At 56.9% G+C, this 15,194-nt stretch overlaps 1 protein-coding gene across 1 annotated transcript in view; it reads right to left on the minus strand.

Annotated features, from left to right (window-relative positions):
- Nucleotides 1–262: 262 nt before the first annotated feature.
- Nucleotides 263–15,194, minus strand: part of NTN3 (netrin 3) — a 36,152-nt gene continuing 21,220 nt past the window's right edge. The window contains exons 3-7 of the mRNA XM_064152681.1: nt 13,613–13,801; nt 7,291–7,440; nt 5,671–5,724; nt 2,155–2,229; nt 263–1,912 (exon numbers count right to left, since the gene is read on the minus strand). Of these exons, the coding sequence (XP_064008751.1) occupies nt 1,584–1,912; nt 2,155–2,229; nt 5,671–5,724; nt 7,291–7,440; nt 13,613–13,801 (797 nt within the window). The 3' untranslated portion in view covers nt 263–1,583. The remainder of the gene's footprint in view (nt 1,913–2,154; nt 2,230–5,670; nt 5,725–7,290; nt 7,441–13,612; nt 13,802–15,194) is intronic.

Consider the following 15,194-nt stretch of genomic DNA (forward strand, 5'->3'; position numbering starts at 1 on the left):
GATCCTCACTCCTCAAACTCCCCTGTCCTGAACCCCACCAGTGCTCCATCAGCCTCTTCATCTACAGGCTCCAGCACTACACTGGCATACTGGAGCCCAAAAGCACCAGCACCATGGGATGAGGAGGCCAGGCCAGCTGCCCTGGGCTCAAAAGGGCAAAGCATCAGCCTAGAGCGCTGTGATGTGGGCTCCAGTTCCTCACAGAGCCATTCAAGGAGCCAGGCAAGGTTTGCAGGGAAAAGAACATCTCAACTGGCAGCTCTCCAGGGGTTTCTATTCATATTTATTATGCCAAGACCATCACAACCTCAGGATGGGAAGATACTGATGTCTGTTGGAACGTGGAGACCAAGAAGAAAGAAAAGACTGGAGGTGGATCAGCAAAAGCTCTTCTCTCTTCCTGCCACCTCTGCCTTGTGCATCTCCTTGGACAAGCCTGGCCACAGCACTGCTTCCCAGGAGAGCAGAGTCAGGCCAGCTCTGAGGGGTGCACACCAAGAGAGCATAGGCGGTCACTTGGTGGCAGCTCGACAGAAACAGGTGGAATGGGGTCAGTTTGCACCAGCTGAGATTATAGGGGTAGAGATCTGAGTGGGTGGATGATGATACCTGGTGGCTCTGGCTGGCAGGGCAGGCTACAGCCTTGCTGGATGTGGGAGGGGAAAATTGTCTTCTCCAGGTCTTTCCTGCTGGGTCATTTGGACTACGCACCAGGAGAGTTAAGGTCCAGGGAGTTGTGAAGTCCTGGTGGACACAGCTCTCCTGGAAACATCCACCAACCCACTGCCAGGGCCTGGCTGCTCTCCACAGCACTGCAGCATCACGCGGGTCCTGCCCCCAGCAGCAGCACTGGTCCAGGTAAACCTGAGGTCACCAGAGAAACAGGCTTTGCAGAAAGTCCTTTTGTTCTTCCTGGTGGAGCTCCTGCTCCTTCTGCAGCACCGGATGGTTTCCATTCAGCCTGCCTCCACACACAGCAGGGTGAAGGCCAGAAGGCTCTGCCTTGCTGTTCCTGGGTGAGGTCTGACAGCAGCACATTTCGAGCGAGGAAGAGGCAAGCCCAGGACGCTGCAGAAGCTCAGACATCAGAGGATCAGAGGATCACAGGATGTCAGGGGCTGGAAGGGACCCAAAGAGATCATCGAGTCCAACCCGTCTGCTGGAGCAGGACCATGCAATCCAGCTCAGGTCACAGAGGAACACATCCAGACAGGCCCTGAAAGTCTCCAGAGAAGGAGGATCCACAGCCTCTCTGGGGAGCCTGTTTCATACCAGGCAGAAGACTGACAAAGGGAAAAGCCTGTAAGGCCAGAGCAGGGCAATCTCCTCTAAGCTCCTTCAGGAGGCAGGCAGCCAGCAGCTCTCGTTTCACTTTGCTCCTCATGAAAGGTTTGTCATCACTGTGGTGCTTCCAAGAGGCACCCGGAGAAGAAGACCCCAGGCGCAGGTGCGCCGCGACGGGGAACCAGTGCCAAAATATACACTATAGACAGAGGGTCCTTCACGCTCTAGGGATGTACAGAGTCTCTGGGCACAGGCTGGCAGCCACAGCCAGGGGGTGGGACAGGGTGAGTGGCAGCCCCTCAGGGCTTGACACACTTGCCCTTCTTCTCCCGCCGCTGGAGTTTCCGCAGGCGGCGCGTCCAGGCGTCCCTCCACTGGATGACCAGGCTGTTCTTGTCGGCCATCAGTCCCGGCCGGTCGGTGGAGTTTTCACTGATCCCCATCACCAAGTACTTCTTGCTGATCTGGATCTTGGGGCACTTACAGGACAGGTCTTTCAGGTGGATCCACAAGAAGTTGTCGCCGCGCTTGACCCGCTCGTCGCGGCACTTGTAGACAGAGAGGATGTTGATGGTGAACTTGGCCCAGTTGGCCACGGTCTCCATTTCCAAGATGTTCACCTGGACCACTGAGGGAAACAAAAAAAAAGGGAGGCAGAGTGATGTGAGATGCTTTGCCTTGCTCTCCAGAGGGAGCTTTGGTGACAGTCCCCAGCAGCCCCTCACACCTTGCTCCTTTGGGAGGACTGATATGGAGATCTCTCTCCATGCTGGGTGCTCCTCATTCCCTGGGACACCTGCAGTTCCCCAACCCATGGCCAGCCTGCAGCTGGCAAAGCCCAGCATGGCCCAGGGAGGATAAGTTGCTTACCATAGTCCTTCTTGCAGTACTTCTTCATGTTAATCTTGTAGTTGCCCTTAGCTGGCTTGCAGTAGGAGTCACAGTCTGCAGAGGAGGAACAGAGGGATGAGCACCGAGGGGCTTGAAGCACACAAGGTCCCATCCCACCACAAGGGAAGAGGAAACAGGGTGGAGGTGACAGTAGCAAGAGCCAGCCCTGGCCCCAACACCCTCCAGAAGGCTGAACAGCTGCTGGGGATGCAGGTCCAGTGAGTCCAACACTGCCTCTGAAAGTTCACAGGGGCTGAGGGCTCAAATCCCACCCTGACCACTGTCAGCACACCAGCTGGGAAGAGAAATTAAGTGGCTTTGGGCCCATCAAGTAGACATGGAGTAGAAGTGTCACCTCCTGGGCTGATGGTGATGGAGAAATCAACACAGAGGCAGGGGAGGGAGCCAAGGGACTCTCCCCTGCAACACAGGATGGAGTGGATGGGAGAAATGCAGGTGAGGTGATGGTGGCCACCATGGAGATCAGGCAAGGACCATGGCCAAGGAACAGCTGTGGCCCTGCAAACCCGGGTGACACAGGGAAGAGGCAATCCCCACCAATCCCACTACCAGTCCCACTGAAGGAAACCCCAAGGAAAGTCTGAATCTAGACCAAGGGCGGCATGATCCTCAGTGGCAACTCAGCCCTCAGAGGCCAGGGTGCTGGGATGCATCCTCACGGGGCAGCCCCTCTGGAGACCTGCACCTCACTCATGTCCCAAAAGTGTGGAAGGGGACTCAGGGAAAGGGTAAGCAGGTGGGTGAGGGAAGAGGCTCTACTCCACCAGATCACTCCTGCTGCCTGAATGCTCTCTGCTGAAGCAGCTCCAGAATGGGTGGGGAGGCCACCAGGCTGTCCTCCACCCCAGCAGCATCCCTCCCTGCTGTTCCCCAGCTCCAGGCAAAGCTCATGTCCTCACGGAGGCTTTATTCTGTGCATTTCTAAAGCCCCTAGATTTGCATCTCAAGCAGAGGGAGGGCAGGGAATGCCTCTTTCCTTCTCCCCAAAGGCTTTGATCCCAACAATTGCCCGAAGCAGCCCCGTTCTCCTCCTTTCTTTCCCCCTGCCATCCTCCTTTGAACATCTCAATTTGTCTATTTCCAATGGCATGCTTTGGTTGTTTTTTATTTCTAAGCCCATCTTTCTTCTTTTCTCTGCCTCTCACAGGTTCTCTCTGCCTTGGCCCCGCAGCCCGGCCCCGAGCCAGCAGCCCCTGAAGTTGCCTTTGTTTGTGGCTTGCCACAACAGCCACTGGAGATGGAGGCGAGGGGCTGGGGAACCCCAGACAAGGGGGAATAGCAGCGCCCTGTGCCAAGGGGAGGAGGAGAAAGGAGGGAAGAAAGAAGCCCGGGAGCAGAAGCTCTACTGCTGTCCCTTCTGCCCGGCTCCTTTTAGCGGCACGGTGCCGCATGTTCCGCATTTGTCAGCGCAGCACGGAGCTAATTCCTGGCGGAGGGGGGTGAGCCCTGATCCTCAGCTCAGGCCCTGCCGTGCTGCCCCTCTGCTGGGGCTGGCAAGCCTGCCCTGTCCCTGCCCCCTCAGCCTGCCGTGGTGGCTGCTGAGGGGCATGGAGTCCCCTGCGAGGAGTGGTTGTTGGGTGCACTGAAGGGCATGCCCACAGGGTGAAGGTGCTCCCCCATCCACTGCTCCCACCTGCTGCATCCCCGGCACATGCTGCAGCCTCATCCTAGATACTGTTGTGTCCCTGGGACACATGCTACAGCCTCACCCTAGACGCTGCTGCATCCCTGGCACATGCTACAGCCTCATCCTGGATGCTGCTGCACCCCTGGGACACACGCTACAGCCTCATCCTGGATGCTGCATCCCTGGCACATGCTACAGCCTCATCCTGGATGCTACTGAATCCCTGGCACATGCTGCAGCCCCATGCCAGACATCCCTGCACCTCTGGAACATGCTGTAGCCCCATCCTAGATACTTCTCCATCCTGCTGAGCCAGAAAATAACACTTGGAATTGACAGTTTTGGAGAAGTTTGGGTATTTTTCCAACCTTGGTACCAATGAATCTTCTTCAGATGTAAAACCAATTCCTGTTCAATTAATGTAAGAAACTTGGGCAGTACTTCAAAGCATTTCCCTTCCTTTGAGCCTCTGAGTATGAGGCCTCCACTGCTAGGTGGGTGTGGGTGCCATGCCTGAGGCAGCAGCCAGGTGGGTGCTAGGGCTGCCACCCAACTCAGTCTCCACTTTCTTACTAAATAAGTGGAAAATATTTTAAGGTATTAAATATACTAAAAATGATGAGAAGCAGACCTGGGACATTTCCCTGCCAAGCCAAGTGGCTGCTGGGGCAGAAAGATCAAAGGTGGACCTTGGAGTCTCAGGAGGGTCAGAAAGGAAGGAGAAAGCTGGGCAGGGTGGTGGCAGCAACAGCAAAATGCCTGGATGCACCTGGGGACAGGAGGATGGGGAGGGGTGGGGGAAGGCCAGCACCTGAGCACAGCTGCCCCAAACAATGTCCTCCTGTTCCTGCAGCCCAGCACCTGCTGCCAGACCAGGGAGGGAGGTGGGGAAATGGGGGGAGAACAGGCTGGGAGGCTGCCTGGTGTGGGAGAGCTGTGAGGCACTGGGGTGCTGAGACCCATCTGAGAGTGCCCTGCCTGTGGGAGAGTCTGGAGAGTTCCCAGAGGAGAGGGGTGCAGGCAGCAGGGTGGGGTGCAGGCAGAAGGCAGGGTGCAGATCCTGCTCTAGCCCCTCAGTGTCCTTCTTGCAGTGAGGGGCACAAACTGAACCCAGTACTTGAGGTGTGGCCTCATCAGTGCTCAGCACAGAAGGACAATCCTTGCCCTGCTCCTGCTGGCCACACCATTGCTGATCCAGGCCAGGATGCTGGTGCCCTTCTTGGCCACTTGGGCACGCTGCTGGCTGATGTTCAGCGGCTGCCAACCAGCACCTCCAGGCCCTTCTCTGCAGGGCAGTTTCCAGCCACTCTGCCCCAAGCCTGGAGCATTCCTGGGGTTGTTGTGACCCAAACCAGAGGCCTACAGAGGGACAGAGTGGGAAGGCCAGTAACGGCCTCCCTACAGTGCTGCTGGGGCTGTGTAAGGAGAGTGGGGACAGAACAGCTCTGCTCCAGCCCACTCCAGCCCTGCACGCTTCTGAGTTACTGGCACAGCTCCTCTGCTCCCACCACACAGGGCACAGAGATGCCAGGCAGATAGATGAGATGGCATGGGGTGGCTGATAGAAGAGGGGTGGTTGGGGAGGAGATGCAAAGTGTCCTGTCTGCCCTAGTATCTGCTGGGTCACATTCTGCAGTGCTGTGGAGGGCTGAGGGAGCTCAGTCCTTTTCCAAGAGCTCCCAGAATGTCAACTCTCAGTTCAACAAAACTCTCTGCCAAAACTTTTTGCCATGAGTTGGTTTGCCCCAGGATGCAGCAGGGCTCAGCTCTTCTTGCTGGGGTGCTGAGGACATGGGAGGTGGGATGGGGTGGGGCTGGGGGCTTGGGCTAGGGCATGAAGCACTTACCTGCAGGTGCCTCAGTGCTGGTGATGAGAGAGGTGGGGTTGATGGCAGGGATCTCTGGAAGAGAAAGGGAGAAGTCTTAAGGAATGGAGTCCCCAGCAAGGTGCAGAGGGGATTTTGTGGGTCACAGAGTAGTAGGTGTTGGAAGGAACCTCTGGAGGTCATTGAGTCCAACTTCCCTGCCAAGTAAAGGTTCACCTAAAGAAAGTTACACAGGAACATGTCCAAGTGGGTTTGGAATGTCTCCAAAAATGAGGACTCCATCACCTCTCTGGGCAGCCTGCTCCACTGAGCACCACTGAACAAAGCCTGGTGCCATCCTCCTGGCACTACCCTTGGAGTCTTGATCAGCACTGCTGAGATCCCCCTCAGGCTGCTCTTCTCCAGACTAAAAGTGATGTACATGGACTCCATTGCCACGGAGCTGTGTTCCCAGCCTCTGACACAGCTGTGTTCTCACCGCCCCTCCCTGCACCATTTCATCCTTATGCTCCTGCTTAGTGCCTCTGGAACCACCTTCTTCCTCTCCTGAACTTCTTGGGCAACCAAAAGCAGCAGCTGGAGCTCCAGGCTCTGAGGTGCCCAAACTGGGGCACTCATTTTACATCACATCGTTGCTGCAGGGAGGGGTTTGCTTGGACTGGGGCTGACCCTCTTGCACCTGCTGCCTACCCAGGACACATTTTCCAGCAGCTTCCTAAGAAAGATGAATGAGATGGGTCTGACCTGGACACCACAGGACATTAAGTAGACCCAGAGATGAGGAAGAAACTCTTTGCAGTGAGGATGGGGAGACACTGGCACAGGTTGCCCAGGGAGGTCGTGGATGACAGAATCACAGAATCACAGAATGCAATTCTGTGATTCTGTGAGCCAGAACCTCCCTGGAGGTGTTGAAGGCCAGGCTGGATGAGGCCTTGAGCAACCTGTGCTGGTGGGAGGTGTCCCTGCCCATGGCTCAAATGGGCTCAGCAAATTGGGACAGGCTAGGATGCTGCCACCCCTGAGAGCCTTCAGTCACTGCTGCAGGGCACATAGGGGTGGGCAGATGAAAGGACTCTCCAGGCTGCACAGGCAGAAGGGTGAGCAAAGGCAGCACTTTCCTGGGACTCCCAGCAACAAAACCTGGGGGAAATGCCATCTTAACCCCAAATCTGGGGAACAACAGAGGGAGAGGAGCCACCAGTTCACCCCCACTGCCACCACTCCAGTAGCAGCAGGAATTCTGCAGGGCAGCAAGCTGCCCCTTTGGCCCAAGTTCCCTGCCACAATAAACCTGGTTTTGTGCCAACCACTGGGGCTGGCTTTGCCCCAAACATGGGCACACTCAGGGCTTTCTGCTGGGTGAGGAAGACACCTTGGTGCAGCAGAGGACATGTCCCAGCATAGCTATTCCAGCTGGAAACACCAACCTAAGGGGCTCTTGGAGCTTCCTGGGCTGTGTGGGGCAAAGCATGGATGCTCCCCAGAAAGTGACCCAACCACCCTTCCATGACTGCTTCTTGGGGCACTGCCATGTGGATGAGCACCTCTTAGCTCAGGCCCCCACCTACCAGAAGGCAGCCCAAGAAAAGACTCCCCTGGTGCCAAGGGAGGTCCCTGAGCACAGGGCAAGGCACTCACTGATGCAGGGGGCCACTGGCGAGCGGCTCTGCTGGTAGCCCTTGGCACAGCGGTTGCAGGTGAGGCCTGTGACGCCGTCCTTGCACGGGCACTGCCCTGTCGTCTGGTTGCAGGTCTTGCCAGCTGCTCCAACAGGGTGGCAGTCACAGGCTGGGTGAGAGAGAGAGAAAAGGTTACATGAGGTGGTGCCCAAAGCAAATCCCAAACCAGAACCGACTTGCCAACGCTGGAGAGGTGAAGAGGAGGAGGAGGAGGAGGAGGAGGAGGAGGAGGAGGAGGAGGAGGAGGAGGAGGAGGAGGAGGAGGAGGAGGAGGAGGAGGAGGAGGAGGAGGAGGGGGAGGAGGGGGAGGAGGGGGAGGAGAAGGAGGAGGAGAAGGAGGAGGAGGAGGAGGGGGGAGGAGGAGGAGGAGGAGGTGGTGGTGGAGAGTCCTCCCCAGCAGCTGCTGAGGCTGGCACAGCCAAGACCCATGGGGCCAGACCATGGCCCCACGAGTGGCACAGGCAGGAGGGCAAGTGGACAAAGGGCTTGGCCAGGGCACAGGGATGCTCAAGATGAGCCCCTGGAGACTCCACAGCTTGCACAGGCACCAGCTGCCAGCTGGCATTGAGGGTCTGGACAGCAGCAGAACAGTTTCTTCCTGCCTGCTTGGCAGGCAGCTGGCTCTGGGGACATGTGGCACGTGGGCAGGCAGGGGGGGGCATTTCCACTGGCAGCCCTATGCCTGCTGCCAGCCTTGTCCTGCACGAGGAAAGGGAGTGGGGCTCACATGGGAGCATGCAAACTGCTCATGGCCAGGGTGGGACTGAGGGCACTGCAGGGACACAAAGCAGACAGATACTCATTGCCAGCTCGAACCCTGGGGAGATGCTTCTCCACTTGCTCCCCACTTCTGAGCTCTGCAGTCCACAGAGCTGAATCAACACTGAGCCTTTACCACACTCCAGCCTTGGTCTGGTTTCAGGACATATGAAGTGGATCCTCTTGCTGCTTCCCAAGCTCGTGAGCCTCAATGCTCATCCTACCCTCTGCAGATCCCACTCAAAGGATGTCCCCATGGCTTTCCACCACAGCACCCCCAGAGGAAAAGCATAGCTGGGGTGAGTCAAAGTTGAGTCTTCATCCTTTAGACAGACCCAAAGTGACTCTCCACGGATGACAGATGGATTGGGTGCAAGGAGGAGGGCTGTGGGAAGGAGATGCTCACCCAGGAGAGGACCTCCCCATCTGCCTGCCTGGGGCTAGCCTGGCTAGGAGGAGGTTATCTTGGCCTCCATCAGCGTAAGAGTTGAACGTGATTCCAAAGCAAAACACAAACACCCCCCAGCCCCGCAGGGCCCCCCCCGGCCCCGTGATGTTATCGTGTCCCTAATTTTCACCAGATGGCTGTGGTGGCAGCCCCGCAGCAGCTCCGCCGGCCCCTCCCACGCCGCCAGCAACCCGAGCGGGCAGCCTCTAATGGGGACCAGATGCTGCAGCCCTATCAGATCTTGGCTGGGCCTGCAAGTGGACATCTTTCTGACAAGGATATTTCTGGGGGCTCAGCTGTGATAACAAATGTCAGCGAGAGAGGGAGCCTTGGCCGTGACACAGGGCTGCCAGAAATGTGGGGGCTTTCTTCAGCCACAACAGCCTGGTTTGCTGCCAGGGCAGCCAGCAAAGCCTGGCTCTCCTGCAAACACCTGCCCTCAGGCCAGCAGAGACCCCCAAACCTGAGGTCAGGGCATGGGCTAGTCTCAGCAGTTGCCCAAAGGTCCTGAGGTCATGGCATGGTCTCTAGCCCTAGTAGGTGCCAAAGGTCATGAGGTCATTGCATGGTCTCTAGCCCTAGTAGGTGCCAAAGGTCATGAGGTCATTGCATGGTCTCTAGTCCGAGCAGTTGCCCAAAGGTCCTGAGGTCATTGCATGGTCTCTAGCTCTAGCAGGTGCAGAGGCATCTTGATGGTCTCCCTATGCCTCCTGCACAGGACAGAGGAAGAGCAGCCCAGCCAGCAGCCCAGCTGGTGCCACCAGCATCACCCCGGTGCTGCCCTCCTCACCCTACCAGCAGTGCTCAGGGCCACAGTGTCCATCTCCAGCTAACCATGTCCAACCCACTCCAGAGCAGCTGGGGTCAAGCCCTGACCATTGCCCACTCTTCTGAAAGACTCAGCCATGCAGAGAGAGTTCCAAGGCCCCTGCAGCCACCACTGCTGCTCTACACATAGAAACAGGCCCTCTGTGCCCCCAAAAATGGATGGCCAAAGGCAGGCTTCTAGGACAGGGGTACACAAGGATGTGTGGTGTCCTCATGGTGTAGGTTCTAAGGGTGGACATCACTCTTGGCACAAGCAGGACGTGATTCATCTAAGCAGATCCCTCTTGTGTAGTAGCAGAAGGCTTTCAGGGGCTCCTGATGTTTTTGCCTGGATCAACAACTCAGGCAGCTCTTCTCACCTTACATCACCAAAACAGAAGGGAATCACAGAATGATTTTGGCTGGAAGAGGTCTTGAAGATCAAATCCAACCAGGATCTAACAGCTTAGCAGCTGCTCTGCACTAGGGAGACTTTGCCTGGAGTGGTGTGTCCAGCTCCAGGGCCCCTAACACAAGAAGGATCTGGAACCATAAAGATGATCAGAGGGCTGCAGAACCTCTGCTATGAGGAATGCCTGAGGAAGTTGTGGTTGTTCAGCCTGGAGAAAGGAAGGCTCCAGGGAGATCTTAGAGCTGCATTTCAATATCTGAAGAGGTCCTACAGGAATGCTGGAAGGGCCTGTGGGGACAGGACAAGAGGCAGTCGTTTGAAAGTGCAGCAGGGGAGATTTAGGTTGGACATCAGGAGGAAGCTCCTCACAACGAAGGTGGGGAGACACTGGGACAGGCTGCCCAGGGAAGTGGCTGAGGCTCCATCCCTAGAGACATTCAAGATCACACTTGACGGGTCCCTGAGCAGCCTCGTCCAGCTGGAGGTGTCCCTGCTGCCTGCAGGAAGGTTGGACAAGATGTCCTTGGAGGTCCCTTCCAACCTGATGCAGTCTGTGATTCTAACTCTACCAAGGCTAGCGCTAAACCACAGCCCTCAGCACCACATCTCTGTGTCTTTTAAACACCTCCAGGGATGGGGACTCCACCACCACCCAGAGGGTCCTCAGCATGTGCCATTTCCTGCAGTCTCTCCAAACCCATTGGTCCTTCCCACTCTGTCGGGAGGAGCGTCCCAGACAGCACTCACTGCTTACCCTGACAGTCCCAAAGCCAGCACAGTCTCATCCACCACTCCACCTGTGTCAACCCCAACCCTCCTCATCCTGAGGTCACCCACAAAGTGGGTCTGGCTGGGGAGCCTCATGCCAGTGCAGGGGCACAGCACTGCTCTGTGCCTGCTGCCATGCCCTGAGCCCTGCCACTCGCAGCCCAACAGCTGCTAGAACCTGGCCTGCAGAGCTTGCGTGGTGGTTGAGGTCAGTAGCTTGGAGCTTAACTCCTGGAGTGATGCTTGCCAGGAGGTGTCTGGCACCTTGTGGTGAGGGATTCGTGCATCTTAAGGCTCAGCTGCTGCAGCTTTACCACTTCACTGGAGGCAGCTCAGGGTTTACAGCTCTGCTGAAATTGCAGGGACCCCTGCATGGCCACCCTTGGTGTGACCTTTCAGTCTCCACTGCTGGGTGAATCCTGCAGGATCTGCCTTTTCCACCCTCACAGATTTTCCATCTTGCAGTATCCCATGGTCATGCTGCCTGCTGGTGGGTTGGTGATTGCAGGGCAGAGCTCACCTCCCTGCTCACCAGTGCATGACCAAGGGCTCAGCTCAGCAGCCAGCAGAAGATCACAGAATCATAGAATTGTTTGGGCTGGAAAAGACCTCCAAGAGCATCCAGTCCAACCATCATCAACACCAGCATAGCCACTAAACTCTGTCCTCAAGTGCCATGGCCACACAGATCTGGAACCCCTCCAGGGATGGGGACTCCACAACCTCCCTGGGCAGCCTGTTCCAGACCCCTGACCACTCTTGCAGCAAAGAAATTTTTCCTCCTTTCCAACCTAACCCTCCCCTGACACAATTTCAGGACAGTTCCTAGAGAGTCCCCCACCTCACTGCAACCTCCTCCCATGAAGCTACAGAGAGCAACGAGGTCTGCCCTCAGCCTTCTCTTCTCCAGACTTCTTCAGTTCCCTCAGCTGCTCCTCCCCAGCCCCTTCCCCAGCTCTGTTGCCCTTCTCCAGACCTGTTCCAGCCCCTCAATGTCCTTCTTGGAGTGAGGGACACAAACCTGATCCCAGTACTCCAGCTGCAGCCTTCCCAGTGCTCAGTACATAGGCACAACCCCTGCCCTGCTCCTGCTGACCACACTATTGCTGATCCAGGCCAGGCTGCTGTAGGCTGAGCAGGCAGAGACAAGAGAAACCAGGCAGGCTCAGCTAGGAGCTAGAGGAGGGAGAAGAGAGGTTCAGGTCCCATGACGCCTAGCACAGGCTGGGGACCTTCCAAGGGCAAGCTGCAGCTTGATGGCTTGGAGCCAGCATGGCTCCTGGCCAGCTCAGAGACAAGCCACCCTGTCTGCAGGCACTGGGAGCCACAGTGCTCAGCATTGTCCCTAAAACAGGCCCCAGAGTCACCCCATGCTAAAGCATACACCATGGGGGCCTGTTCCCCAGCAGGGAGATGGAAAACTCTAGCAGCATCCGGAGGGAGGGCAGGAAAACCACTGTGGGCCATTCTGTGAAGCAAGTTGAACTCTTCCAAGTATGTCTACAGCCCAGACAGCACCAGTGTCAGCTTTCTAGCATGGTTAGTCCTGTGCCTTCTCCAGCACCTGCCCAGCATCTCTCCAAACACCAACTGTGGAGACCGTAACTGTAGCTACAGCAGGATCCCCCAGGACAGCTGGGCACCCTGGGATCAGGCTCACTTCCCCTGCCCGCAATCTTCCCCATGCCTAAAAGAGACCACAGAATCATAGAATTGCCAGGGTTCAAGGATCAGCCATCTCCAACCCTTCTGTCATCAGCAGGGACACCTTGCGCTAGATCAGGTTGCTCAGAGCCACATCCAGCCTGGCCTTGAAGACCTCCAGGGATAGGCTTCCACCACCTCCCTGAGCAACCTGTTCCAGTGTCTCACTCCCCTCTCGGTGGAGAACTTCTTCCTAACATCTAATCTGAGATGCTGAACTCAAAGCCATGTCTCTGCCTGGTTCCCTTAGAGTGGTAGGGGTGACTAAGGTGATTGAGGCTGAAGCTGGCAGAGGGAGCAGCTGGGCACCAAGAAGAGCAGTGAGACATCCCACGGATGGGGGAGGGGGAAGAGCAAGGAGGTGGAGAGAGACTCTGTGTGTTGGTTTGAGGTAACTGGAGTATTCTAATGAGAGAAATTAGATCATTGCTTGTAAAAAGAAAATAATGATAAAGTCTGTATCGTTCACTGGTTTGCTGAAAGGGATAAAAAGCCAAAGCATAATCAATTTGTCCTCTGCTTCAGAGCACTTGCTCCCTTCACTTCTTCACTCCCTTCAAGCACAAATCCAGGCTGGGCAGTGAGTGGCTGGAGAGCAGCCCTGAGGAGGGGGACTTGGGGGTGCTGGTGGGCGAGAAGCTCAGCATGAGCCAGCAGTGTGCACTTGCAGCCCGGAGAGCCAACCGGATCCTAGGCTGCAACAGGAGAAGTGTGGCCAGCAGGTCGAGGGAGGTGATTCTCCCCCTCTACTCTGCTCTGCTGAGACCCCACCTGGAGTATTGCATCCAAGAAGGATGTGGACGTGCTGGAGCATGTCCAGAGAAGGGCCATGGGGATGATCAGAGGGCTGAAGCAGCTCTCCTGTGAAGACAGACTGAAAGAGTTTGGGCTGTTCAGTCTGGAGGAGGCTCTGAGGTGACCTTATTTTGGCCTTTCAGCATCTGAAGGGGGCCACAGTATCTGGGGAGGGACTTTTTAGGCTATCAGGGAGTGACAGGACTGGGGGGGAACGGAGAAAAGCTGGAGATGAGTGGGTTCAGGCTGGACATGAGGAGGAAGTTGTTGAGCATGAGAGTGGTGAGAGCCTGGAATGGGTTGCCCAGGGAGGTGGTTGAGTCCCTGTCCCTGGAGGTGTTTCAGGCCAGGCTGGATGAGGCTGCGGGCAGCCTGCTCTAGGGCAGGGTGTCCCTACCCATGGCAGGGGGGTTGGAAGTGGATGATCCTTGTGGTCCCTTCCAACCCTGACTGCTTCTGTGGTTCGCTGGTTCTCCAGGCTGAACACCTCCATCTCCTTCAGCCGCTCCTGGGAGCTTTCCAAGCTGTCTGAGCTGGGCCAGTAAATCCCACCAGCGGGAGGGAGCAGCTGCTGACCCCGCGGCTTACCTTTGCAGGCCTTGCGGTCGGTGATGGCCTTGCTGAGGTCGCGGTAGAAGCCCTCCTTGCAGTAGTGGCAGTGGCGCCCGGCGGTGTTGTGGCGGCAGTTGAGGCAGACGCCGCCGCTCTTGCGCCCCGACAGCTTGTACAGCTCCATGTTGAAGCGGCAGCGCCGGGCGTGCAGGTTGCAGTTGCAGGCTGCAAGGGAGAGGCGGAAGGTGAGGGACAGGCGGCAGCAATGGATTGAAACTGGAGCAAGACAGATACAGGTTGGACATCAGGAGGAAGTTCTGCACAATGAAGGTAGGGAGACACTGGGACAGGCTGCCCAGGGAGGTTGTGGATCGTAGAATCACAGAATCACAACCTGCCTGGGGGTGTTCCAGGCCAGCTTAGATGCGGCCCTGAGCAATCCAGGCCGGTGGGAATTGCCTCTGCCCATGGCTGGGAGCTGGAACTGGATTGTCTTTATGGTCCCTTCTAACTCAGACCAGTCTGTGACTATGACTCCATGCTCACACCTGGAAGCCTGCAGGTTCACAAACACTCATGGGTGTGCACACGTAGCCTGCCCCACACACATGCCCTGGTGCCCACACAGCCCTGCATGCCCCCACGGGCCCAGGGCACACCCAGCTCTCTCACCAGCCCCAGGATCCACGCAGCCCCCAGCCAGCTCCATGTGTGGGAGATGAAAAGGCAAAGCCAAGCCTGCTGCTGCTGCAAGCTCTGGCACAAGGATAATGGGAACAAGACTTCCTCCGGCTCCCCAGCCCGGCCCCCTCCCCACGCCCATGCACAGAGCCTGGGTGAGAGTTTTTCCAGGCGTGCTGTGAAATTCATTAAGGTGGCAGCCCAGATGTAAGTGCTGGGGCCTGGCTTGGCAGACGGTGAAGTTGCCTCCCCTTGGCAGCAGCTTCAGCCCGCACAGATCAAACGTGCCCTCACCCACCCCACCACGGCAGCCTTGGGGACGTGGAGGGAAGAAAGCTAGGGCAAACCCCAGCCCCCTCCTCCCCCCCCCCCAAAAGAGCCCTTCTGGAGCCTTCAAGTAGGCTGAAAGAGTTGGGGCTGTTCAGCCTGGAGAAGGCTCTGGGGAGAACTTAGAGCAGCCTTCCAGTACCTGAAGGGGCTACAGGAGAGCTGGGGAGAGACTGTTGAGAAGGACTTGGAGTGACAGGATGAGAGGCAATGGTTTGAAGCTGGAGCAGGGGAGATTGAGGTTGGACATCAGGAGGAAGTTGCGCACAGTGAGGGTGGGGAGGCACTGGAACAGGCTGCCCAGAGATGTGGCTGAGGCCCCATCCCTGGAGGCATTCAAGATCAGACTTGCTGTGACCCTGGGCAGCCTGCTCCAGTTGGAGATGTGCATGCTGACTGCAGCAGGGTTGGACAAGATGAGCTTCAAGGGTCTCTTTCCACCCAATGAAATCTGTGACTCTGTGAAGCAGATGAGTGAAAGATTGGTGCTAGCACCACATGCTCAAACCTCTGCTCCCCCCAGAGCTCCCTCATGTAAGAGATTAGTATAAAAATCACATGGCAGGCATCAGTACAACCCCCCTGGGTGGTGGGAGCTGATTCTGGGGGC

Source organism: Pogoniulus pusillus, chromosome 13, assembly GCF_015220805.1.
Source record: "Pogoniulus pusillus isolate bPogPus1 chromosome 13, bPogPus1.pri, whole genome shotgun sequence".
Taxonomy (NCBI): domain Eukaryota; kingdom Metazoa; phylum Chordata; class Aves; order Piciformes; family Lybiidae; genus Pogoniulus; species Pogoniulus pusillus.